The sequence below is a fragment of the Microcebus murinus genome, chromosome 11, assembly GCF_040939455.1.
Source record: "Microcebus murinus isolate Inina chromosome 11, M.murinus_Inina_mat1.0, whole genome shotgun sequence".
Lineage (NCBI taxonomy): Eukaryota > Metazoa > Chordata > Mammalia > Primates > Cheirogaleidae > Microcebus > Microcebus murinus.
In genome coordinates, this window is record NC_134114.1 from 93,099,881 (window position 1) to 93,127,595 (window position 27,715).

The 27,715-nt window shown below is 41.0% G+C and overlaps 1 protein-coding gene across 4 annotated transcripts in view; it reads left to right on the forward strand.

Annotated features, from left to right (window-relative positions):
• SNCAIP (synuclein alpha interacting protein) overlaps nt 1-27,715 on the forward strand; it is a 148,395-nt gene that overhangs the window by 84,937 nt on the left and 35,743 nt on the right. For 3 of the 4 annotated variants that reach the window (XM_076008316.1, XM_076008313.1, XM_076008315.1), the window contains exons 4-6: nt 16,264-17,111; nt 18,761-18,940; nt 25,399-25,512. In XM_076008316.1, the coding sequence (XP_075864431.1) occupies nt 16,264-17,111; nt 18,761-18,940; nt 25,399-25,512 (1,142 nt within the window). Of the gene's footprint in view, nt 1-16,263; nt 17,112-18,760; nt 18,941-25,398; nt 25,513-27,715 lie in introns of those variants that run through there. The other variant, XM_076008317.1, reaches the window with a different exon arrangement.

Here is a 27,715-nt window from a genome sequence, read left to right on the forward strand (position 1 = left end):
GCAGCGGTGAGCCTGCCGACCTCAGGGTCCCCAGACCTGGGTTTGAGCCGGAGTTCAGCCACTTACCAGCCAAATGACCTGTGACTGGTTATAAAATAAAGAAGAAACTTCCACCAGTGTTGCCAGGCTGTTGTTAGGATCAACAATAGATTATGTTACTTTGCATATACAAGATTATTTTTTCTTTAATTGGAAGTAGGAAATAAGACGAAAAAATAGCAAATATGTCATTAGTGCTTAATGTGTTGGATACCGTTATAAGCAGTCTGCTTACATTAATCCAATTAATTCTAAAATCCTTGTGAGTTAAGTACTGTTAGGATGGTTATATTACAGATGGGCAAACTGAGGAACAGAGGTGAGCAGTTAAATATCCTGCCCAGAGTCACACAGCAATTAAGCTACAGAGCTGGGATTCAAACCCCAGGAAGTCTGCTGCGAGACTCTGTTATCTTATCCATTGCACATACAACCTCTCAGATAGTTGGGACTTAGTGGCAATAATTTAATTTTAGGATATTATACTCTTAAAACTTTTACAATTAGTGTTTTCCCTGATTAAGTGGTAAATGTTTTCCCTCTTATTTAAAATGAGTACTCTTACCGCATTAAGTGAATAAACAGAAACTTTTAACAACCGTTTTTCCTGGTGCTAGTTCATTTCATTTTCTCTAGGTCTTGTAACTTCTAGCCCCTTCCACAATAAGTGGTGTTAGCCTTCTCTTCTGTGGTTGAGAAGGAGGCCAGTTTCAAGTTCAGAAGCTTTTACACTTTACCCAGAGCAAAGACGCAGTGCTCAAGGTCATCAGCAATAATTAGACATGACAGGAAATGGATTGTGGGAGAAAGACTCAGGCCTCTTAATGGAATCGCATGTGCATTTACATTTCCAATTCGATGGGCCATTTGGAGGCTGGTGAACCGCGTTCTAGTAGATTGAGAGTGATGTTAGGAAAAGGAAGGCGTGGAAAAATTCATTTGTGCATGGCATCGCTATAGAATTGTCTGTGGGCTCCTCTGAAAGAATTATGAACGTGGTGAAGTTTTCAGAGCTAGTTTCTGAAAGGACTGAGGCGTGCTCACTCAGTTTCATGGGCGTTCAGATGTACAAATAACCCTCCCACCCTGTCTTTCTTGTACCAGCCACCCACAGGGGAGTTTGCTCTCCAGGAATGCTAGCAAATTTCCATGTTTTCAAAGGGCTGGAAGCAGGATGCACTTTGGCTTCTGGGAAAAGTCCACATCTTCTTTGGGGTGAGACACCCTCCAGGAAAACTTTTCCCTGAAACTTCTGTCTCTTTACCTTTCTAGAATACGTTAAGCACTTTCTATTTTGTATTAGTTGGGAAGTGTTAACATCCATCCTTATATGTATTAACAAGTCTTTGACCATCTGTTCTCATATTTATTTGAATAACAAATATTTATTTGAATAACAGATATTTATTTGAATAACAAGTATCTGAGTATTCTCTGACCCAGGCCCTGGGGACATGGTAAAGAATAAGACAGACAAGGCCCCTGTGCTCATGGAGCTTATATTCTAGTGGGAGTGAGAGCCAGAAGGCAAGCAAGCACACAGATACACTCATTACAGAGAGTGAGAAGAGGTGACAGGAGGGAAGGTGGTAGATCAACTTGTGGGAACCAGGGGGTGGGGCGCTGAGGGGTCAGAAATGTAAGAAGGTCCTACCCAAGAGTAGCAAAGGCAGAGGAACTAGCAAGTGCAAAGTCCCTGAGCCAGGAATGAGCTCGGCAAGTACGAAGAAGAAAAAGAAAACCAGTGTAGCTGCAGCATGGTGATGAGCAGAGAGGGCTGGGAGGAGGTGAGGGCAGAGAGACGGCCAGGGCCAGACCCATCCAGAGGTTCAGATTTTATGCTAAGTGCAGTGAAGAGCACGGCCAGCAGGATTCCTTGTTTTCTAAAAGCCTGTGACCTGGAAAGAAGCCTCAGCATGTAGAATCATAACTCTCAGTAAGAGGAGGGCCCTTAAAAATCATCTAGTCTGAGAGGAAGTGCAAGTGCAAATAATGAAGCAAATGGGTAAAATGCTGACCGCTGATGAATGCGGATAGAGTGTGCCGCTGTTCTTTGTACTGGTCTTGGTTTTGCAACTATTGTATTAATGTTTATAAATGAAAAACTTAAAAATCATTTATAAGTAAAAAGTTTATTTCAAAAGGCAAAAAACAAACAAAAAAATCATGCGTGTAGTCTAAAGCCAATTGAGCTTTGAAAGTGATGCTTACCCCAACCACGGGGTCACCCCGCCTGTGCTCCATCATTCAGTGACAGGGAGTGCAGTCTTATGAGACAGGCATCCACACGGGTTAATTTCTTTTTGTGTTAAGCCCAAATCAGCGTCCCTTGAATTTCCACCCATTGATCCTGGTTCTTCCTTTGGAACCATGGAGAAGGACAATTCCTCCTGGACAAGAGTGCCACTGTGTGTGTGAAGGTAGCAGTCCCTCTTGGTCTTGTCTTCTCCAGGCTAACATTTCCTTCCACAGTTTTAAGTGTTTCCTGGGCATTCATTTTGCTCTCTAGTGGGTGCACTGCAGTTTACCAGCATTCCTCTTAAATTGGAGGACCCATAACCAAACCCAAAGTCACTCCACATATGGTCTGGTCAGAAACCGTCAGCCCCACAGAACAGCCCCCAGGGTTTGCCACAAACCTTTCCTACCTTCCCAAGTGGGCCTGTCCTTTCTACCTGCTTTCCAAGTGTACCAAGAGGAGCAGAAGGGTAAACTGAGTCCTGTTGGTGGCCTTTGGAAGCCCCTCTGTGAGACATGCACCCCAGGGCTCAGCTCACTTCACCCCTGCACTCTGGGGCAGCTCCAGCGGTGGCCTCCAGGAACGGCAGGTGGCAGAGTGTTGTCAGAGGCCTGCAGCCATGTCCCTGCACCTGTGGCTTGCTCACTGACGCCCGCCCATCCTCCCCCAACCCCGCACTCTGAGTGCCCTTCCTCTAGCCAAAGGCTTTCATTCCCATTGAATTCCTATTCCTAGCAAGAATAATGTTTTAAAACATTCTCCATCAATTATACTGCACTAGGACTGCATTTCAGATTTTTGTGGGAAATAGTGGTTTTGAAAGAAAGGAAGTGTTAGGAAATTGGAGATACAAGGATGTGGGAGGGAAGTGAAAGTCGAGGCATGGGAAGCCTGAGAACAAACCGCCTGTGCTTGGAGCCGCGCAGGTGCTATTGGGGTTTCTGGGCTGTTCTATAGGCAATCAGCGTACCAGGCATGGGGCCAGGTTCTCTCAAAGCAGCTTATTTATCCTCAAAATAATCCTCTGAGGGAGGACCATTATTGGGCCTATTTTATTGACAAGGAAACTGAGGTTGTCTTAAGAGCTCCTGTGAAGTTGAATCAACTAGGGAGTCATTTAGTCCAAAGAACCACATGTAGCAACTAGTGTGGGGCAAAGGAAGTTCTGTGTGAAAATTTTGCATCTAAAAATATAAGTTACTTGTGAAACCTTTGCACACATGCTCTGCTCAATACCTGTTACTCATATGGGAAGAGAGGACAGCACAAGGCAGTGAATATTAACTCAGCTCAATGGTTTTCTCCAAATGAGAACCAAAAATACGTATGTCGACATATGGTATTCAAATCAAACCATATTTAATTTCATTGACTTAGAGTTTTAAAAAATTAATTGGACGTTCAAATACACATTTGTTTCAATTCATGGTGCTTTAAATGTCTTGTGATTCTTTCAAAATATGTATCTGCTAAGCTCATTGTATAATTTTCTTATGAAAGAAGGTAGATAAATATTAATGCAGCTTTGCATCTGAAACTTTAGATGTGTTGAGGTTAGAATATTCAGTTATGTAACTTTAACAAATGACCCTGTGATGTGTTGGAGACTTGATGCTGAAAGCAATTTTATACATGAATAATATAAGATGTTTCTTGTGTAACATTGATTTTGAACTCCTGACCTTGAGCATCTTGTGTAACATTGAGTAAAGGAGCCATACTTTTTAAGCTTGATATCCGGTAAAAGTCATTTTGGATGTATATTTAAAAGCATTGCAAATTTGCTATATTTTTGGACCTTGTGTGTGCAAATTTTGTGACAAACCCTGAAGCCGTGAAAATAGAATACATGGTGTTCTAAGGATTTCAGCCAGCACCTAAAATAATAAGTTGACATGAAATTTATCCTGCGGACACTGCTGTGACATAGTTGATGATGCTAAATATATAAACCTCCTGTTTTCAATTTGTGTAAAGGTTTAATGCTAAAAGCATGAAAGTGAAGGTTGGCACGGCAGTTTAAATTGAAAAGCCTGCTGATTAATCCATTTCACATGATGTAATACAAACTGGACTCCAAAGAATAAGGAACCACATTTGCTAACATCTCAGTCAAGAAAATGAATACTTACTTCAACCTGATACAGCAAAAAATCTAACATTTATGACAAAATATCTCAGTTTCATTAACCAGAGTAAAAATTTACAAATGATAAAACATCTAGAAGAGAATGTTTATGAAATAAACAATTATTTTTATTTAATAAAATAATTTAAAAAGTGATATAATCCATTAAAAAATGGAAAATTAAAAACTGCAAATAACCTTGTCATCAAAACAAAATTACTTCATTTCCCTTTTGAGTATTTTTTTCCCCTGAGGTGTGTTTTTTGTTTAGTTGTAATCACAATGTGAAGACAACTTTGCTGCTTTTTGTTGTTGTTGCTATGAAATATGCATGGCCATCATTTTGAATGGACCACAGGACTTACCCATGAAAGTAGAGCTGCCTGCTCTGTCCAAAGGGAGAGATCGCCTCTACCTTTAATCCATTAACACTTCATTTATGTTTCTGAGAGGAAGGACGTAAGTCAATGTGGGTAAAGATGGGGTTAGCGGGTGACAGAAAAGTGAAAATAAAACTCCGGTGGTATTGAAAATGATAAAAGGAGCTGGAAATAGCAGAGCTTGAATACATTGCATATTTACCCCTTCTTCTGTTTACTTAAACATTTCTTCTTTTTGCTTAACCATAACTATAAGCACCACAGCAACCTGCTTTTCTAAAAGGTTTACGGCAGTGTAATTGAGAATAGCAGTAGCAGGAAAGAAAACTTAGGGGCAGAAACTCTCAGTGTCCTCCTATCCTGTGTTTTTGGTTTATTTTTATTGGATTCCCAGAAACATATCTTCTGCCATCAAAACTGATAATTAAAGAAACTTCCTGTTGGTAGAAATGAGTTCAAGGAAATCTGCAATAAGGAAGGATGAGAAATCAGAAATCCAGAAAGAAGCATCATTTAGGCAGGGAGGGACAGAATCGAAGCATAGGGACAGGAAAAACTGATAACAAGCAAAGTGCCTTGTACTCGGGGTAGCTTCGCAGTGACTTCCCTCTCAGAAGTCTCGATCCTGCCGTAGGCAGAAGTAGTTTCCCTGTCCTATCTTCCCAGTCTAAGTCAAAAGTGTGAGTGTGTGTTGGGGAAGCTTCTGGTTTGGGAGCTTCATAGCATCTCTTACAGTACCCCACTTCTCAGCAAAAGCGGATCCTTGTTCTTTTACCTTCCAGTATTAGCTGAGCTCTGTCTTCTCCTTTCAAATGACACCTCGATCCACATATTTCCTTTGCTCTGACTCTTCCCTCAAAAGAAAAAAAAATCATAAAGTAAACTCAAGTAGTAGAAACAAAATCCTAGAATTGCACAGTTGAGGGACCCGCTGAGAGGGTGAAGAGTTGTCTACGAAAGGCCTGTCCCTTCCGTGACACTCAGTGGCTCAGGCCCCTGCATCTCACCGTCTGATCCAGGCCAGCACCGTCAGCGTCACCTGGGAGGCTGTGAGAAATGCAGAGTCTCAGGCTTCACCTCTGACTCTGGAATCACAATCTGCATTTTAGCAGGCTCAATCCCCAGATGAGTCATTTATTCACATTGAAGTTTGAGAAGTACCGACATAGGTCGCCTAGACGCTAACCCATGGTCCTTAATGAGGCATGGTGATCTTTTCAAAAACACAAATCTCATCATGTCACTCTCTGCTCAAAATCAGGCAATGATTTCCCAGGTTGGTTCTCAAGATATGTAATGGGAAACTCTCTCATATGGCCTTCAAGGCCCAGGGTGATCTCCTGGACCAGGAAGTGTCCTTGCATGCCACTGTCCGCCTGCCTTCTGCCCGTCACAGCAAGGAGCCTCCTTCAGTTCTTCAAATGTGCTCTCTTCCTTCACATGGGATGTCCTTCCTTTTCTCTTTCCTCCGCTGAAGCCACCTCCTTAGGGCCCCTTTGCCTGACTCTAGACCAGCACTGTCCAATAGGAATATAATGCAAGCTGCATATGAAATTTAAAGTTTTTTCTAAAAAAGTATAAATAGATGGGTTAACTTCATAATATACTTTACTTACCCCAATAAATCAAAACTGTTAACATTTTGACAAGTATCACCAGCCACCTTTTAAGTGCTTGATAGCCACAGGCTTCTAGTGGCTCCTACATTGGACATTGCAGGCCTGGATTAGATCAGCACTTCCCAAACTCACATTATTTAATATTTCCTAGCTCCCTGTGCTTTCCCTCCTCTTTAAATATATGTGTTTTAAAAATTATCAATAATGTGATGTTGGTTTAGTATCAGTTTTCCCTAGTAGACTAAAAACTCGCGTGGGCGATTTTGTTCATGGCGACCGTCTGTGTGCTGTTGCTAATCTCCACACTCCAGCCTCCTACTTAATGGCCCGTTTAATATCAACATTGGATGTCTCGTGGAATTCTAAAGAGGAATCCTTGAATCCCTCCTACATGCCCCTCCTCACACTCCCCTCGCAGTAAGCAGCACTCGGCCTACTGAAACATCCGCTCGGTTGCGGAAGCAACTGGATCCTCCCTCTCCCTCGTGGTCCACGACACCCCGTCACCAGGCCCCGAGTCTTCTGTGCTCAGAGTACATCCCTGTGCTATCAACTGCATGTTTGAGTGCCTCCAAAACTCTTATGTGGAACCCTCCCCCTCAGGGTGATGGTGTTTAGAGGTGGGGTCTTCGGGGAGATGAGGAAGTCATGAGGGTGGAGCCCTCATGAATGGAATTATCGCCTTTATAACTAACAGCAGCTCCAGAGGGTTTCCTCGCTCCTTCTGCCGAGTGTGGGCAAAATCCTCTGTGAAACCCCCTCAGGGATGCCCCATTTCAGTTAAAATAAAAACCAAACTCATAGTTGTAGCCAGTAAAACCCCCCAATGGGTGGGTCCCTGATAACCTTGCCCAACTTCAGCTTCGACCCCTTGGTCTCCAGCTCACTCTGCTCTAGCAAGAAGAGCTACGGAGCCTGCCAGATTCTCTTCTGCTTCACACGTTTGCGAGTGTACTTCCTTCTACTCAAATCTTCTTCACAAAATCGTCTTTTCTGCCATATTTTCCCCCGGATCCTCACATAACTGGCTCCTTCTAATCCCCCAGATCTTAGCTTAAATGTCATTTCCTTGATGAGATCTCTCAGCTGTTCTCTACCCTAGTACCCTCAAAGCATTTTGCATTTTGTAATTTTTGATTTGTCTGTGTACTTGCATTATTGATCGGGCAGGATTATGTGTATTTCATTCACCCTTGTGCGCCTAGAACCATGTGCACAGAAAACAGTCAACAACTGTGCGTTGAATAAATGAACTTCGTAAGGGCACTTTAGCATTCTGCTAATTACCAGTTACTTTAACACTGACTATGCTTTGTTATATTCCTGCATTTCTGGCTTACATTAAAAAAAAAGATCGCCACCTCTAACCTATTGAAGGAATTGACAGCTAGAAGAACAGATTCTCAGTGGTACGATGTCTCTAAATTTAGGCTAAATTTCATGCTAAAAATAAAGAGGAGGGAAACTCTTCCACTCAACTGTTTTTAAGAAACGTTGTTACCAAAAACCATTTCCGTTTTCCAGCTCAGTGCAGTGGCTCACCCCTGTAATCCCAGCACTTTGGGAGGTCGAGGCAGGAGGATTGCTTGAAGCCAGGAATTTGAGGCTGCAGTGAACTGTGATTGTGCCACTGCACTCTAGCCTGGGTGACAGAGCAAGACCCTGTCTCTAAAAAAAAAAAAAAAAAAAAAAAAAATTCTAACTTTGCTCTCACATAGAACATTCATAGTAAATGGTTACCAAAATTTAAGCAGAGAGCGCGGCTTGGGACTTAATTAAAGTGAGTCTGAAATGAGTATGACCAGGTTTTGCCACTGGTTTCTGGGATTCCATTGCCTATATGTGACCCAAATAGAAAAAATGTACATTTCATCTTTAGGGAATAATTTTAATTTCCATAAGGCAGTCCACCAGTGTTATGGAAGGAAAGTTAGAGTCAGGGAACCTCAGTCCTCATTGAACAGTCAGCATACTATGTAATTTTCCACATTACACTTAAAATTCCCCGAGTTCTCATTTATTTTCAAGTGAGACTGCGTCAGAACCGCTTATGCATCCTCCAGAGTTGTGGAAATCTCAGATGAAATCATACACTTACCTTGTTCTGAGAAACATAAAAAGCCTTACCTAAATGTATTTGCAATTTTAAAGTATCAAATGGAGGATGCTTTAGGAAAATTCTGATTAAGAAATGCCATTTTGTGGAATTCTTAAAATACATGTAAACCTTCCTGAAGACTGAAGTCTTTATAGTGATGCCTGTGACGGGGGTCCCACCTGCCCCCGCGGACGCAGGCGCCGCAGCTCTGCCCGGGCCACCCGGGACAGCCGCGTCCGTCCGTCCGTCCGTCCCTCCCCGCCTTGCTCCGTCCTGCTGCACCTGCCGCGCTCGCGGCCACCCAGGCAGGAGCGGGTGGGCACACCCACAGGCACGGGCAGGCTGCGCCAGCACCGGTCTTCCATCTCTCCTCCCTCGTGGCCTTAAAGCACGTCCCTCTCAAAACACAACCAGGATTCACAGACTCATTACTTTGTTTCTCATGGAAAATAGAATGCATTTAACTTTTAGCAAAAAAAAAAAAGTAGGGAACACATTTTGTACCCTAAAGACACTTTTTCTTTGTTCTCTTGGTATCTACAGCTAATTTTCTAATGTGGTCACATAAACCATATTTAGAAGTAAAATCGACAGGCATTTCGGCAGCCCTGGGTTAGAGATGGGCAGGGGAGGGCAGGGGTTTCCCAGCCTCCTGCCGCCTGCGCCGCGGCCCGGTTCCCCCTCACAAGGCTTTGTCCTCGGCGTTGGCGCAGCGCTGGGGGACGTCGCCACCTTCAGTTAGAGCTGGGAAGTGCGCCGCGGCCAGCTCTGCCCTGGCCAGGCCTGCTGGGCCCGGAGCCTTGCCCTGTGCCTCGGTCTCCCTCTCTGTCTCTCTGTCTCCACGTGTCCACACAGAGAAGGGGGGAAGCAATGAGAGGACCCCTGGAAAGTGAGCCTGGAGTGGACACAAAACTTAATCCACACACGGAGGTCAGCTCGTGTCACAGTGAAAGTCAGCATACTTTCCGGATGACAGGATAACTCTGAAACCATGTGCCTTCCTCAGACCCACCAACTGCTCTTCGGTGGGAACTGTGCTTTTGAAGACCAAAGGTTTGAAGCTGTCAAAATATTGAGTCTGATTTCATGATAGAATATGCCTCTTTGATGAAGGAGGATCTTTTCTGTCCAGGGTAGGGAGGGCTCGAGTGTTTCAATGAGTTCTCACAGAACAAAGAAAATGGGGGCAGAGAGGGCATGAAGTTATGTGAGTGGGTCATGACAGTGACAGGGCTGGGGATGACAGAAGGTGACGCTGAGACGTTTGACAACAGCTGCTTGAGAGCAGTAGCCATTAAAGACAGGACGTTTAGAACCCAAACCAGTGAATCTTTCTCCACCTTGTTTTAATGTCCTGATGGGAACAGATCACTGGCTGCAATTTTTATAATAATACAGTCATCTGTATTTCCCCCTCGGCCTCAATCGCTAACAGGTCTGAGGCATTAGTGAAAGGGATGAGCAAGCAACCTCGTGAGAACATTCCAGAAACATGCATTCCTCAAACACATGTTCACTTCATTCTCCCCAACACAGTGCCCCAACACAGTTCTCCAAACACAGAGCTCACTCGGCCTTTTCTTGGATCAGGTGACACTCTCATCTCGGAGGGCAGTACAGAAAAGCACCCAGCACGCCATCCTCGCTTGGTCTCCGTGCCCTTCTTCCTGCTGTCAGGAGATGGCATAAGCCACCTGTCATCACTTCTTACAGAGACTGAGGTGTTGGCACCAAGTGGGTCCACTACAGATTTCTGTTTACATAGGATGAAGGAAACTCAGGGCTCTAACACTGATACTCCTAATCGTTCACAATGTCCCTCCCTTTGGAGTGAAAATGGAAGGAAATGGAATGTCGGAGAGCTTGGAAGGTCTGTCCTTGAAGGTGCCAAGGTTTCCAGTAGCTGTAGAAGTGAACTGTGTTGTTAAATACTCTTTAAGGCAATTACAGCTAAAGCTGACCACAATGTTTCTCATGGAAAATAGAAACCTTTTAACTTAAAAAAAAAAAAAAGAGCACATTATTTTACCCTAAAGGCATACTCCTTTTCTTTCTCTTCTTGGTGTTTCAAGCTAATTTTTCTGATATAGACACATCACTCCATATTTAGAAGTAAAATAGACATTTTGGGGAGCCAGCATTGACGTTGGGTCTTGAAAATTGGATCTACTGTTGCAACAGCAAACTGTGCATTATCTTCCTAAGAAAATACTAATTTATCAGTCCTAAGAGCCAAAGAGTTGTTCTGTGTCAGCAATCAGCTCAGCCTCATAATTATAAATTTGTGAGGATCTGGTGAAAGACATGGATCCAGAAGAATTATAGTGTTTCACAGTGAGTCACGCAGAATAAAGAGCCCTGTTATTTGTAGACATTCCATACTGTCATAGAAATTTAGGAGTGGATCAGATCTTAGCAATCATATAGCCTAACCCCTTCATTTTACAGATGAGGAAACTGAGGTTAGAACTTATTGTAGGAAATAGCTGAAAGTACTTCAATAGGCAGCACATCTACATGTCTGAACATCTTCAGCAGCTTGCTAACACTATCTTACCATATTCAGCACAGTAAGCATGCCCAAAATGTGGCAAGAGTGACTCATTGTGACAAGACTCATATTTATTTACTATACTTGGCATATTTGGTCTGGACTATTCATTCCTTCCTCCCTCTCTCCCTCTTCCTGTCATTCATTCATTGAAAAATTAAGACACAGATCCCCAAAATCTTCAAGGCACTAGCTAGAAAAAGGGCTGGTTATAGACACAAGTTGGTTCTCAGGCAACCTTTGCTCTTGAGAAACTCTCAGGAGAGAAGGTAAGAGAGATGCATGAGAGAAGCCTTGGAACAGAACTTCAGAAATGCCGAACTCTAGGTATATGCGGATGTTGTCAGGACACTGAGAAGCAAGGAGCAACTATTTCCTGGGAGGGTTAGAAGAGGTGCACCAAGGAAGTAACACCTGCGTGGAATCTTGTGACCTAAGCCTGAGTCTCGGGCAGAGAGGATAACAGGGCAGTGGAGGAAAGGGATAAAAACCCCAAAGGCACGAACAAGGAAGGAAGAGCATGGTGCATCCAGGAAGGGTGAATTTACCAATGGACATGCGGGAAAAAATTAGAGACTTGGGAATCATGAATGATGAGCCGAGAAGGTAAATTTTAAAGTGAATAAAAGAACTGCTACATCCCATGCTAAATAATTTAGCAATTATCCTGAAATCTAGGGTTTCCCAAACCTAGTAATTAAAGCATAATTTCCACAACGTGTGTTCTATCCAAGGTCTACCTGTGTTATTTTTGCTTTACCTGTATACCACTTATACTATTATTTATTTAATTTACTTTTCTAAAACAGCTTACTTTTGAAAATATTTATTTTTAAAAGAAACTTTGTGTGACCAATATATAGAAAAACAATGTCACTTGACAATAAATTCAAGGTCAAGATGAATGTGATAAGCATAAAACATTCGTATTAATTCTTTGCTTATGAAAGTCCCATTGTTCAATTGGAGCACTGTAAGTTTTGGAGAGGAGTCCAATGCATTCTAGCACCAAAGTGAGACTCTTTAAATTAATTAGGAGGAAGAAAGGGGACTGATATGTGAACAGCATGTTCTATAGAGGAGGGGTCTCTAGCAAGCCTGGGTTCTGTGTGCCATCTTAGATACTGCAGGGATATGCATCCCACAAATGGGCAGTCCAGGGCCACCGCAGGTATTTGAGCTGATTTTGAGTGACAAAATCAGACTTGCCTGAAGAGGGATAACTAGGGACTGGAAAAGGAGACCAAGGGAAGCAGGGAAAACCTTGCTGAGAGTGTGGAGAGAGTCCCAGTGTGGCCCAGGGTGTTTAATGAGGATGAAGGAAAGGGTTCAGATTTAAGAGGGATTGAGGAAAAGGCCACAGCAGGACTTGGTGCCTGAGGGGTGATGGGCAGCAGTCACAGAAAGAGAAGGACCCAGGGTGCCTTGGAGACGGCTTGCTGGGGAGAATGCACGGAGGTCATGTGGTTATCCAGGCCGGGACCGCGAGGAATATGTTTAGGGAAGAGGAGCAGAGTGCACATGTGTTAGGTGAAGAGGGGCAGGGGAGGAAGTAGGCAAGGGTGGAGAGAGATGAGGCCCCTGCGTCGGAACATGCTGCCTGTCAGGAATCTTTGCACGCCCTGGGCCCGCAAGAAATGCTTGTGGAATAAATAGCTGGGCAGGGGCAGTCAGCAGGCAGTCGGAAATGCCCTGCTAAAGCTCAGAGGCATTCCAAGTGCTGGCTAGACGGAAAGAGATAATTGTGGTCTATAAATCAGCATCAATTACATGTCCATTTACCTACTGACCATTTAAGAAAATTTGTGACAAAATCAGATAGACAGATTTAAGGCATATTAGGCATGTTTACTTTCGTAAGATGTTAAAAATGAACCCATTCAATCAAAAAGTCATTAAGAACCTATTACGTAAAGCAATTTTCTGGGTGCTTTGAGGGATAGAGAGATAAATCAGTCACAGACCCTATTCTCATGGAGCTTGTAAAGAGCTAATATAGATAAAATTTGGGGGGATTTAAAATTTGTTAACATATGAAGAATTTATTCATAATTTCCAGAAAGCAAATTTAGCCTCAAAAATATTCCTAGTAAGCATAGTTAGTCTGAACTTTGTTTCCATGCATGATCAGAAATTTATTATATGTTGGGGTAGAATAATAGTATGAGTGAAATTTTTAGTAGACTTAAAGAATTGGAAGTAAAAATCTTAACAGTCATTAATAGCCCTTTTTCTATGTTATTCTTAAAATACCCTTTGCCAAACTTAGGAGCAATAAACTAATTGAATTTTGTCTTTTTATATAGCATAAAATTGCCCTTCTTCTCATCCAAGTATATGATATAGCAATAAATTAGAGCATTTTCATGAAGATCCATTAAATAATCCATTTTTCATGACTGAGATTTTTTTTCTTGGCAGTCAAAACATAGACTAGAAAGCACAGATTTCACCCTGAGCCTCAAAAGGAGTCATAGGTTTGAGTAAGATGAGGGACAACAAGCCTAAGTGTTGATGCTCCTTCTTCAGTTTCTAGACCCTTCTGTGGAAAGAAGTGTTTTCCTAAGACTCAGACAGAATTCATTTCCATAGAGCATTCTTAATGGCTCTTGTCAGAACAAAACAGCTGGGAAACATATGGTGTCCATTTCCCTATATCACTTGGAAAAAATTTCACATGTAAATAAAGCCAACATAAAAGAGTAGCCCTTTGAACCCATGACCTTAAATAATACATAAATATATTGGTACAATGCACTCATTGTATTGACCCACTAAGTTATATGGCTTTAACATTTTTTTATTACATTCTGAGATGCACATTTTCTAGAAGTTCCAAAGAAATCAAGGTAATTGGCAAGATATTAGCAATATCATACCTAATAATAAGTATGTATCTCAGAAGTGTCTACAAATACATATATATATATATATATATATATATATATATATATTTCCCACTGTATTTAAAGCTTTTCAGAAAGTTGATGAATAAAATTAAAGGCATATTTACACCTTATAAACTCCATGTCCACTATCTCTCTGCTGTTTTAAGTAAGTAAGTAACCATGTGTTATTGAAAGAAAGAGAGAAAGGCTTGGCAGAAATTTCTGGCAGACATTAATTTTTCATAGCTTTACATTTTTAGAGAGAAAAGTACATATAAAAGACAGAAAATGTTTAATCTATAAGGGACCAACTGGAATTAGTCTTTGCCTTTGCATATTTACATTTCATAAATAACCTTAGAAAATTTAGCTCTTACTGGTGATTATCACTCCTCTGAGTTTATTAACAGAACTTTTGTCCCCTGTGAAATTAAACTGCAAATCCCTCAGAAGGATGCACTTTGTACCTTTTAGGGATTTAATGTGCTATACAAAGTGAGATTCAAATTCACATACTAGCATTTGTTAATTGTCGTCTTTGTGCCAAGCACTGTGTACAATGAAGAACTAGAGCCAACAACAGGAAAGAAAAGCAACAGCCTAAGACCATCCACATACCTTTCTTCCCTTCTGGAACATTCTCTGTTATATGTTGCTTATTGAAGAGAATCCAGGCCTCCCTCCACAGCTCACAGGATTCTCTTCTTAGATACCAAATGACGGAGCCAGGACGGCATCAGAAGTGGACTGCATAGGGCAGACCCTCTGGAACCTCAGGCAAAGTTGTGGTCCATCTGCAGGAAAGAACTCACTGGCATTTATATGGCATCCAGGCTCAGAACCCTTAGCTTAGTTCCAGAACTTCTCTGACTCCTTTTAGAGAATATCCCAGCAGAAAGAAGAATGACCAGCAGCCTAAATTTAGGGAACTTTAATAATATTTATCCCACTTTGACCCCAAAGTCAATCATAGCCAGAGGCTGTTGCAGAAGTTGTAGACCTGAGTACACATTCATCTCATGTCCTTTTATTCTATGGTTGTGCCCAATAGCAAAGAACACCCACATACACATACTTTTGAATTAAATACTTCGCACCTTCAGAAGAGGAGAAATAGATGGAGGCCCAGTTGGAGGGCATCCTCTGAAGTCTCACTCATTTGATGGGGGATGGCGCGAACTAAGTGGCAGGGGAGGAGGAACCCATCAATCCGTGGCCAGCAAGTTTCTAAGGGTGCGGGGTCATCTGTTGTCCGGCAGAGGAGGGTCCCAGAGAGGAAGCAGTATCGTCCTGGCTCGCAAGACTGCTGTTGCTCCGTCTGCCTGCCCAAGAGGAGGCACCTGGCGGCCGCTCGTGCAAGGCCAACTGGGAAAGGTGGTGCTTCCTGTCTCTCCCCTCCGGCTGTGTCTGGCTGGTCCACTTTCCAGCCCGTCTCATCCACACCCTTACTCAAATGCAAACGTACACACAATCTTTATGTAAACTTTGCACAGAAATGAGATTAAAGAGAAAAAAAAAAAACTACTCTGCCTACTGCATCCTCTCTTTACAACATTCTTCTCCTGTTTGTTTCTAGCTTTCTCAACAGTGGAAGGCATTCAAGAACACGCTCTTTTGTTGCGCGTCAGTGTGTGGTGTGGCTGTGTCATACGTCAGCACCGTAAAATGCCGCTGCATGTGGTTGACTAGGATGTTTTGTCCAAGCTTGGTTGGCTCAGCCATGGCTTGTCCCCCCTGGTCCTTTCAACTCCTGACCGCTTCATTCCTTTCTGTTCTTTCCCTAATCCACTTAAGGGGATACCTAGTGAGTCACCCATGGGGCACAGTTTGAGTTTGCTTAGTATTAAATAATTTTCTCCCTCTTTTATGGGACTTCTTAGGCATTAGGGGTGTGTATGTATGCACGCGTGCTCATGTGTGTGCATGTGTGTGTGTATATCCCTTTCCTCCCTAAATTAGTTTGGAAGTTCATTTAACACGAAGAATCTTATCCTCTAATCCCGTTCTTCAGAGCGGTGGCAAATATTGCCACAGAGGTAGATCTGTGCAGGGAATAAACCTAAATGTCTGTCTGAGTTTGTTTCCCTTAGCTGTCTGCTTTTGCCATTACTACTACTTTAATTAATTTTGAGTCAATATGTCATGACTTTCTTTCATCATTCACTATTTCCAGTGGTAAGTATGAATTATTTTATGGATATGTGTTCTCTCTAAGTCACCTCCACACAGGGACTTAATTTGAGCATAATTTGAATGGACTGTGCCTGCCTGTGTAGCCAAGATGTGTCCAGCATTCTAATTTAATTTTTTTTAAAAAACAGTTTCTAGCTCCAGCTGGAATTGTGGCGTCTCGACTCTCATCGCAAACACGCAAAAGCCCACAGGCATCGCTGATGTATACAGTAAGTTCCGCCCCGTGAAGCGGGTTTCCCCACTGAAACATCAGCCAGAGACTCTGGAGAACAATGAAAATGATGACCAAAAGAACCAGAAAGTGGAGTACCAGAAAGGGGATGAGTCTGGCCCGGGCCCCCAGCCCCAGGAGCCAGGCCCCGGGGACGGAGGGGGTGGCCCGCCAGGCAAGAGCGCCGAGCCCAGCACTTCGCTGGGCGAACTGGAGCATTACGACCTCGACATGGACGAGATTCTGGATGTGCCTTACATTAAATCCAGTCAGCAGCTTCCCTCTTTTGCCAAGGTGACTTCAGAAAAAAGAATTTTGGGTTTATGCACAACCATCAATGGCCTTTCTGGCAAAGCCTGCTCTCCAGGAAGCGCCGAGAACTCGCCATCCAGCATGGCACCATTTTGTGTTCTTTCTCCCGTGAAAAGCCCTCACTTGAGAAAAGTGTCAACTGTCATCCGTGACCCGCACAAGCTGTCCACTGAAGAACCCCAGAGTTCGCCTCCTCTGGTTAAATGCGGCTCTGCATACGAGCCTGAAAACCAGACCTTTAGTGATCCGCATGGTCGCAAAGTTGACAAGACAATGCCAGACTGCCAGCTCAGGGCCTTCCATCTGCAGTCAGCAGCCGCAGAGCCCACAGCAGAGGAGCAGCTCAGTGGCCTGGCCTGGACCAGCTCCCAAGTCCCCGAAGAAAGGAGTGAGTATGTGAAAAAAGTTAAAAGCATCTTGAACATCGTTAAGGAAGGACAGATCTCTCTCCTGGTAAGTGTGATCTAGTTCAGTATACGTATTAATAATCTAGAGACTCCAGTTTTATCACCTCCCTTCACTAGGAACAGATGATGATGGATTTGTTTGGTTCTTGTTTAATCTTTACTCGTAGCTTTAGTTGGGAGATGTGACCTTTTGAGTTTTAAAATAACAAGTTAGGAGGTTAATATATGGAAAACAAATGGCTATAGATGGAGTGTTATTTCATTTTAACTTTGCATGAATTCAGCTGGAAAACAAAAAAAGACTCAATCTAAAATGAAAACAAAACAGGGAGAGCCCAGCACTTTCTTTAACTTGAATTTTAATGTCTTTCTTTTTGCTTTTAAAATGGTTCCCAGGGCTCTCACTGAGTTATTTGTGGGGATGTCAGCTCCTTGCTGATGGTGGACCCGCCAGCTATGTGAACAGAGGGTCTTCTGTTTTGTCCTGATCATTATTCAGAAGAGTTGGACCAGGATGTTTGAAAAGCATTTGCAGATAGAAGCTTACCCAAGAGCTGGATTGGCCTCTGACCCACATGGAGTTTTTACTTAGTTCCAGCTCTGCATGTCTAGGGAGCATGAAGAAGCTTTTCCTAAGACTCTAGACACAGAATAATATGATGTAAGAAAAATCTGTTCTGCTTAGGCTCAGAGACAGCTAAACTGAAATAGCACTCCATCTGCCTGCATTGTTCTTTTCTGGCTTCCAGACTTGGATCAAACAGTAGCAAGCCTGGGCTCATACTGTGATGTTAATTAAAATCTCATTCAAGAAAATCCTGCATCTTAGCAATGTGATTCTACTTAGCGTAAAGCCATACATAGATAAGTGCAATGTACTCGGTCTATTAGCACAAATACTGTTGTGATAGGACAATATAATTGTACAGTTTTACCAAATAAAGTAGTAGGGGTGTTTTTGCTCCTGAAAATGTTTCTTCCATTTTCTTGGCTCTTCCCCTCTAATTCTCTTTGGTTTGTTCCTTTCTTTTGTCCTTTCCATGTTTGCCAAATGCTAACACCTCTTGGTTCACCCAACAGTCAGCCTCTAGCAAGTTCATGTTCAGGAGACTAAACTTTACTAGAGGTGGGAAATCCAAAGGTCAGATAGCCTCCAGATAGCCCCAAGAGTCTGTGTGATGACAGTGTCCAGAGGTACCTAGAAGAGCACTGGTGGTAGCAGAGTAACAGTCGTTGTCATATAGTTTGCAGTCAAAGGCAGTTCCCTACAATTCAAGGCGAAGTAACCAGGTGAAGACAACTAGTTCATTGATTCAACAAACCTACAGCAGGGAACGAAACCCAGCCCAGCCCTCAAGGACTTCACAGTCAAGTGGGGGAGACAGACAGGGAGCCTGCCAGTTACGATAAATGCCATTACAGTTGTTTAGAAAGCCAGCGTGGTGCCCCACAGCTCATTGGTCCTAGCCCTGTTGCCATGACTCTCGTGAAGATCTGCCTCTTGAGAGCTCATGTTCCGAAGCATGGTAAAACAGAGGATAACAGCAAGGAACTCTTGACCTATTAGATCCCCACGGCTGGCTGCCACCAGAGCTTCTGTAAGCTCGTTCCTTCTTGCCAGTGCCCAGAGCAAAACCCCCATAGCATCTTGCTCTAAATCACTGACTGAATTTTCTAATGTCACTATTTGTACAGCCACACCTAGCTGCGGACAATCTAGACAAAATTCATGATGAAAATGGGAACAATCTGTTACACATCGCTGCGTCGCAGGGACACGCAGAGTGCCTGCAGCACCTCACCTCTCTGATGGGAGAAGACTGCCTCAACGAGCGCAACGCCGGGAAGCTGACCCCGGCGGGCCTGGCCATCAAGGTGACCGCGTGGGGGCTGGCCCTCCACAGCTCGAAACGGTCGCGGTTCTGTGTTTGAAGATTCCTTGTGAGCTAAAGCGTTAGAAGGGAGAGAGAGGAAAGTGATTTATGGAGCAAACAGCAAGTGGACATGTTACATTTAAGAGAGTAATCATTTCAGTCACTAACTGCTTTGAGATTTTGAGATTACATTCCAATTTATTGTCCGATGAGGGTAAGCTTCAAATCAACTCATAAAGAGGAGGGAAAGTGATGTGTTGTGGTCCTAAGAACTTTTGTTATTCATGATGACTGCAATTTAGATTCCTAACCACACCTGGATTGATGAGAGACTCTTTCCCTTTTTTCCCAGCGTGAGGATGATGAGCAAGACGAATGAGGAGAAGGTGTGTTGTAAGGGACGCGGGCACTCAGGAGTATTGCAGATAGGACAGTGGGCTTTCATGGATCACAGCTGAAGTTTAAGTGTCTTCAGCATCAAGAGTTGTTTAGAGTATCAGTGCCGAGTTTGAGTCTAGCTCTTGGAGAGCACAGGGTGCTGGCGGAAACCACACACATCAATACTGACAGGGATAGAGCCAAACCCTAGGAACTGTGAAACAAAAAAAAATATGGACCTTTATAGCACTACAGTGAGTGCCTCTGCAAAATATAATACATCACTAGAAGATTAGCTGTTAAACTAAAATTACTTTTAAGATCTTTGGCAAATAAATGTAAAATACAGTCATATTTATCAAAAAACCAAAAGCGAAGTTCAGGGAAATATAATCCATCTTGTGCTTCTGCATATGTACTTTGCTTTATAATATCGTTGTATCTTCTAAAAGCTGAATAATCATAATTTTTATAAATAGAATTATATTGAAATTGATCAGGGGAACTTGTTAGTTAAAGAAACCTACTTGTGAATTCACTAAAGAACATGTTACCTATTTGAAAAACAATCAGTTGCTGTTCTACCCCTAATAGATACTTTATGCAAACCTAAATTTTTATATCTTTAATTTGTTGACCGTTCAGTAGAGTTCTATATATTAAAAAAATATTTTCTATTTTATTTAATTCTGCTCAATTAAGCAAAGTAATTAGTAAGGTCTGACTTCAAAAACAATGTAGAAAATAACATTTTCTTTAATAAAACAAGAAATCTATGACCCTAATGGATATAATTTTCCTTTGGTTGTGAACGATGCTATGTCAAATTAAGAGCTAAGCTGCAGAAAGCCATCATGAAGGAAGCGAAGTCAAATGTGAAGTCAAGAAGGCTTAGTATACTTGAATTCAACAGGTACCGAGTTTGCCAGGTACTGCATCAGGCACTGGCAATACAAATTGGAATAAGACATAGTCCCTTCTCTTAAGGAGCTGATAGCTGATGAATAAGGCAAGTAAGCTGTCAATAGTACAAGCGTAGGATATAGTCCTGTGACAGAGACCTGTGGGAGATGGGGCTCAGGTATGGCCGTGAATGGGCCTGTCTGTGATGAATAAAATGTTCTTACAGTGCCAATAAATGTCGAGATTTGCCTTGCTGTTTTAGTGTTAAAATACAGTTCTCATTAGTCTTCCTGACTAATGGTGGACTACTTAATATCTCCTAACTGTTTAGTTGGATGGAAATATTTTTTTTTATTTATATGCTCTAATGCTTGGTTTGATAGACTAAAAATTTCTGAGTAGGAAGGTACCTGAGAAACTTAGTGATCATTAAGCCAACCTTCAGCATGAACACCTTCTATGGAATCCACAGTATGTGTTAATTCATTCTTAAACTCTTCCAGTCAGCAGAGTATCATCATCATACTATCAATGTGCAAACAAATAGCAAATATTTTTTTAAGTTGTTTGAATGAAAAAGATTTCAAACCCATATAACTCAAAAGCTGTTAGAGATTTGGGGTCTCAGGCTTTTGATACTTTACTTCTGGACAGTGATTTGAGAAATGGACATGGTCTCTTATTCCTTTATTTAATCTAGAATTTACAAAAGCAGTAAATACATTTTATAACAGGTGCCGCCCTCTTTAGAAATCTGTCCTCACTCATGTCCTGCCTCAGCCATTCAGTGCATTTTGAGGGCTATTGATGATATTGAGAGAATACTACGAAGTCATCATTCTTCTGTTTTAGGATCTTGTTTTTGACACCAGTACCCAACTAGTGGTGTTTCACCTCATTAAGCACAGTTCTGAGAGCCCGGCTGTCATTAAGGACAAACAACCTTGGTACAAATGGGCAGGAGTTGCTCGGATAATATGACTTGGCTGACAGGAAGCAGAATCAGAGATAAAGTATCAAATAAAAGGATTACCTGAGAAAAGGGGCTTTGAAGTCATATCAGGGCTAAGAACATCTCTCTCCCACTCTTAAACTCCTTAAATGGAACACAATAAATTTTACCAGTTACAAACAGAATTTATGGAGTACTGCTGGGACACCCAAGAGTAGACACTGTGGGAGTTCAGAGTACTATTGAGTGCCCTTTAGAAATGGTTAAGCAAAGCAATTGGAAAGAAAGATTTCTAAAAGGTGAGAGCAGTCTCCTTTCTAAAATGGGGACAACAGGAGGAGTTATTTTAGGAGCTAAACAGATTTGGAATGAAATAACTTCAATTCCCTTTCATTTCGCATTCAGTCCTTCTGATTAAGCTCAAAGGCAGAGTGTTGATCTGGTGATAACATGACTTCAAACACTTACTGACATGACTTTCTAACATAAAGTGAGTGACTCCAGGCTCAGAGACTTTTGCAGACAAAAATCTTCTGCTAGAATTTAATAACATTTTTGTTTGTTTTCTTGGTATTTAGAATTATGGCAAGGGATGTTGGTTTCAATCTCATAGAAGTGATATATTTCCTTCTGCCTTTCTAACAGCATTTTATTTACTTTAAATGTTGCCTCCTTGACTAACTGGAGCTAACAAACATCTAATAGAACACTCTACCCAACAACAGCAGAATACACATTGTTACCAAGTGCACACGGAGCATTCTCCAGTATAGACCATATGTTAGGCTATAAACAAGTCTCAATAAATTTAAAAGGATTGAAATACAAAGTATGTCCTTCAACCATAATAGAATGCAATTAGAAATCAGTAACCTAAGGTAATTTTTGATGTTTTATAAGTATGTGGAGTTATATTCCAAAATAATCAATGTGTCAAAGAAGAAATCACAAGGGAAATTAGAAAATACTTGGAGATAAATGAAAATGAAAATGCAGCATACCAACACTTAAAGGATGCAGCTAAAGCAATGCTTAGAGGGAGAGTTATAGCTATACATGCTTATAATAAAAGGAGGAGAAGGGGGAGAAGAAAGGCTTCAAGTCAATAGCCTAATCTTCCACCTTATGAAACTAGAAAGAGCAAATCAAATCAAAGCAAGCAGAAGGAAAGAAACAATATAAATCAGAGGGAAAATAAATGAAACAGAGAATAGAAAAGTAACAGAGAAAATCAACAAAACAAAATTTGGTTCTATCAAAAGATTAAAAAAAATGATAAACCTTTAATTTAGTTAAACTGATCAAAAAAAAAAAAAGACCCAAGAGAAGATATGTTAATAAAAGCAGAAGTGTTGCCTCACATGTCTGTATTCTGTGTGAATACCAGTTTATATAAATCATCTTGCCTAGTAGATAATCAATGTAGTTCTCATTCTTTTCTTGTTTTAGTGTTTTTGTTGTTGTTGCTTTTAATCCTGGTAGGAAACATTTGGCATGCTCAAATTATGAAATTTAAGGAAAGTCAACAATTAAGGGATTATTACATAAAAGGACAGGAGGGGGAAGGGAGTTCACAGAGGAAATTGCAGTGTCCTGGGGACTGTAACAACTGGGCACAGTTACCGCCCCAAATCCTAGAGGCTGGGAAAGGAGTGGTTATAAGAACCTGAGATAGAGAGGGCTGAGTAGAAAGGACTGGATGACTTTTGCCCTTTGACTGGTGGAGTGACTCCACTGGCCAATAGCAGCCCCATAGAAGGGAAGCCAGGATCAGAGAGGACCTCAAATTCTCTCTCCTTTCCTGATCTGCCACTGCTCTCCATCAGCCAAACCAGCCAGAAGCCAGGAGACCAGGGAGCCAGCCCATATACACCAGCCTCTCAAGTTAAATATTAATATCTCAAGAGAATAGAATCTGCATATGAATAGTTGGGAGTTCCATTATCCAAATAGGATAAAATGAAGAATGAGCAGAGTACCTCCTTGTCTTGCTTTTAGAATACATTTTTTCCCTTGAGAAGTTAAATGTTAGGATTCTAAAATAAAGGAAGAGAAAATAATCCTATTATACTAGTTCAAATGCTACCCTCATTGAAGCCTTCTCTGGCTCCCTGCCCACAGTAGCTTTTTTCTCCTGCACTAAAATTCCACACTGTACAAAGTAGGAAGGCAATTGAATGTCTCATTTGTCTGACAAGAGTTATTATGAGAATCTAAGAGAGTATTCTAGTAATAGAAGATAACAATATTGTGTTATCTAAGCACACTATTGTGTGCTTAGTGGGTCCTTTATCTCATTTGTCTTCACAGTAACTTTATGAGATAGTTGCTATTATCCTTTCTGTTTCACAGATGAGAAAGTTGAGTGCCAGAGAGGCAAAGTAACTTGTCCAAAGTCTTGTAACTAACTGGCAAATTAAGGATTTAAGTCCATTCTAGAGTCTGGGTTTTAATCACTAGGTTATATTAGTATGTATCACATGACTCTATTATAAGTATAGGGAAAACTCTCTATCACAATATATAGGGACTATATTTTAACAGTTTACATGTTTTGATCATATTTTGGAACTTTCACAGTTCCTGAGAATAAAAACCCAATAAATGTTTAAAGAAGGGAGAGAAGTTTAAATTTTAAAAATTGTAGGAATATCTGGCTTTATAAAACCCTTGCAAAGAACTGCAAGAAAATCCTACTCTTTTTTTTTCTGCCTACTTTTACTTTACTGTCCCTCTTGATCCCAATGTACAAGAGAGTCCATGTCCTGAAAAATGTAAAAGTGTGGCTATTTTACTTTCTGTAGCAATAGTTTTATTATTTATAAAAATGACAAATGATAAGTAATATTTCCCTTTATATTCTGTCAAATATTTTACTGATTAAGACATTCATCTGTTCAATGAAATTTATTTCAAATATGAATTTGTTAATTTTTCATTATCAAATATGATACTTTGGAATTTGGAAATCAGTTGCTCTACCTTACAAACTTTATGTAAAGAATAATAACTAATTAACTGACAATACCATGTGTTGGATTTGGAACAACTAATAATAGAGTGCTCATATGCTGCTAGTGTTAGCGTAAAGTGGTCAACCACTTTTGAAACCAGTTTGATAACTTTTTATTAAGTCAAATATACACCTACCATATGATCCAGAAATTCCAGTCCTAGGCACTTAACCAGGAGAAAGAAAAGTGTATATTCACAAAGAATATTCATAGTAGCAACTTCATTATTCCCCAAATGGAAACAATCCAAATATCTATCAGTAAGTTATTGAATAAATATATTGTGGCATATTCCTACAATGGAATACTTTGCACCAATAAAAAAGGAATAAACTAATATAAGCAGCAACATGTTTGCATTTCAAAGGTATGGTGAATGAATGAAGCCAAACACAAGAGTGCATGCTCTAATCTATTGAGACAGAAATCTTATTGGTGGCTGCCTGTGGCAAAAGTGAGGAAGATGAGAGTCAAGGGATACTAGAAACTTTTGGGGATGATAGAAATGTTCTATATCTTGACTGAAGTTGTAGTTTTAGGAGTGTTTACATTTGTTAAAAATTCATCAAACTATATTCTTAAAATGAGTACATTTTACAGTATGCAAATTATAATTTAATAAAGTGATGTTTAATAACTGATGAAAATTATAAAATGTATGCAAGTAAAAATTCTGCAATTTATTTAGAGCCAAATCCACAGATCAAGAATATAACACAGGCCGGGCGCGGTGGCTCACGCCTGTAATCCTAGCACTTTGGGAGGCCGAGGCGGGCGGATTGCTCAAGGTCAGGAGTTCGAAACCAGCCTGAGCAAGACCCCCATCTCTACCAAAAATAGAAAGAAATTAATTGACCAACTAAAAATATATATACAAAAAATTAGCCGGGCATGGTGGCACATGCCTGTAGTCCCAGCTACTCGGGAGGCTGAGGCAGTAGGATCACTGAGCCCAGGAGACTGAGGTTGCTGTGAGCCAGGCTGACGCCACGGCACTCACTCTAGCCTGGGCAACAAAGTGAGACTCTGTCTCAAAAAAAAAAGAATATAACACAGTAGATGATATATTTATAGTATAGATAAATTAAGCCAGATATAAAAGACAAAATTCATATGATTTCTTTTCTTGGCAGAATTACCATCTTTGAGGTGTTTTTCAAATCTGAATTACTTTGAATTTCTTTCTCTCTTTCTTTCTTTTTTAAAATCTAGAATGGTCAGTTGGAGTGTGTGCGCTGGCTGGTGAGCGAAACCGAAGCCATTGCAGAATTGAGTTGTTCTAAAGATTTTCCAAGCCTTATCCATTACGCGGGTTGCTACGGCCAGGTACGACAGAGTTTTTAAGTGTCTTCATTTTGTATGCCATATAACCTTCCTCCTTTTTTTATTAGTCCATCAACATCCAAACATAAGAAATCATCAACAATGTACACAAAGATTTATGAGAAATGATATTCATTGTTGCGATTCTTAATGAAAAAAAGTTTAAAACAGCCTAAATATCCCAAGATAGGATATTGGATAAATAATGAAGCTACATCTATGGATTGAATTTTATGGGAAAATTTTCATTACATAATATTAAATGAAAATAGATGATACGAAACTGTTCTTATCAATTAGTACCCACTTAGAATTTTTTTTTCCAACTTAGAATTTTGAAGAGAGACAAAAAAAATATAAAATAAGACTAGAAAAACTGTCACAACATGTTTATAATAGTTATCACTCAGAGGGGAATTACAAGTGGCTTTTCTTTTCTATTTTTTTAAATTTCTCAGTATTTCCAAAATTTCCTACAATAAACACATTTAACATTTACTAAAAGAAAATAGCATATTTTCCTCAACCCAAAATTATGAAGAAAATCTTTGTAAGACACTAATCAAGCCTTGCTCAATTAAAGATGAGCAAGCCTAGGAACGACATGGCTCTCAGTTACAACCAACTTCCATGTCAGGAAGTCCCAATGTTAGTAATTGGTATACACAGATCACAATCCAGTGTATGGAAAAAAAAATGACTACCTCCCTTTGAGGGTGATGGGTGCGAATTATCTTTTAAAAAAATTGGAACCACAAAATTCCAGTCTCAGTCTTAAAAAATAATAAAGTCAGCACTGTATTAAAATACATTTAATCATATTTGTTTGTGGCAAAGAAAATTGCTTCTCATGCATATAACCATATCCCCTTTGGCTTCATAAACTTCCCAGTCGAAGTAAGTTGTGGTATTATCAGCAAGAGATTATGCTTTGCTTTTTCAAGTATAATGATCTCAAGTTCAAAATATGGACTTAAGAATATTACCACTGTTACCCAAAGTTCCATACTTGTCCCCAAGGCTGAACAAAGAATGAGGACAAGTGGCTTGAGAAAAAGAAAAGAGACATTTATTAATTTACCAGCAAATGAGGAGCATGGCAAAGTCTCATCTTAAGGAACCATTGCCCCCTCCCCCATTAGCAGAAATACAGAGCTTTTAAAGGGGGTTTTCAGCTTTGGGCTGCTGCTGTTTACCTGTGGTTGGTGGTGCTGGTCGACCTTATCTCCAGTAAAGATGACCCCATGACCTTTGCCCAGAAAATTCCAGACAATTCCGTTGAGCCATTTCTTGTGGTTTAAGATACTAAAAAACCAAGAATAAAGAACATTCCTCTGCCCCTCTGATCATTGGCCTCTGACAAGAATGCAGGTTTTAATTCCCAAAAACAGTGTGTGGGGGTGGGGAGGGGGTTAAAGAGGCAACTTGTAATACATTTTGCCCTTTTTCAGGCCTTTGCCTATGACATATTCCCCACTGTCAATTTTATCCTTCCGTTTCTATGGGAATAGGGGTGACACAGTCGTCAAGCTACATCCTGCTGAACTCGGGTGATGTTTCAGATGGAAGGTTTATACTTTTTATGCCATTAATCTTTCTGGTTTGTCAAAGCTTTGGCAGTAGATTTACAAAAATAAAGAATTCAGCAGATTGCCAGGTGAAAAAGGCATAGGCAACAACTTCAACTGTGAGGGCTGACAAGGTGAAATGGGGGCTACCTGATAAGGGATTTTACCCTGCTCAGTTTCTAAGACACCCTCAGGACTCTGGGTCCTTGCTGTCACCTTGTACACAGTGTCTGGGACAGGGCTGGGCAAGAAAGACACCTGGGACCTCTCAGTACAGAGCTATTAGTCACACCCTGGAGGTGACCTGAGAGACCAGCTTCTGTTTATTATTTTGCACCAAACGAGGTTTTGGATGACAAACCCAACAGTGAGACAGATCAGCAGAAGAGGTGATAGTTTTGGAAATCCTCACTAAGGAGTTGTCTCTCCATCCTATAGACAGAAGAAATAACCAAAGAAGGGTTAGCAAAAATATCAACATTTTCATTTTTCCTTTTTCTTAAACAGATGCTTTAGATTGCCTAAACGCTAGCTCATCCTCTAAGGACGTAGGTCCTCTTCTTCCATGGGACACCTCCTTACTCTGGTATGATGGACCCAAGGTTTTACTCCAGACAATTTCAGCAAGGTGTGGGTTG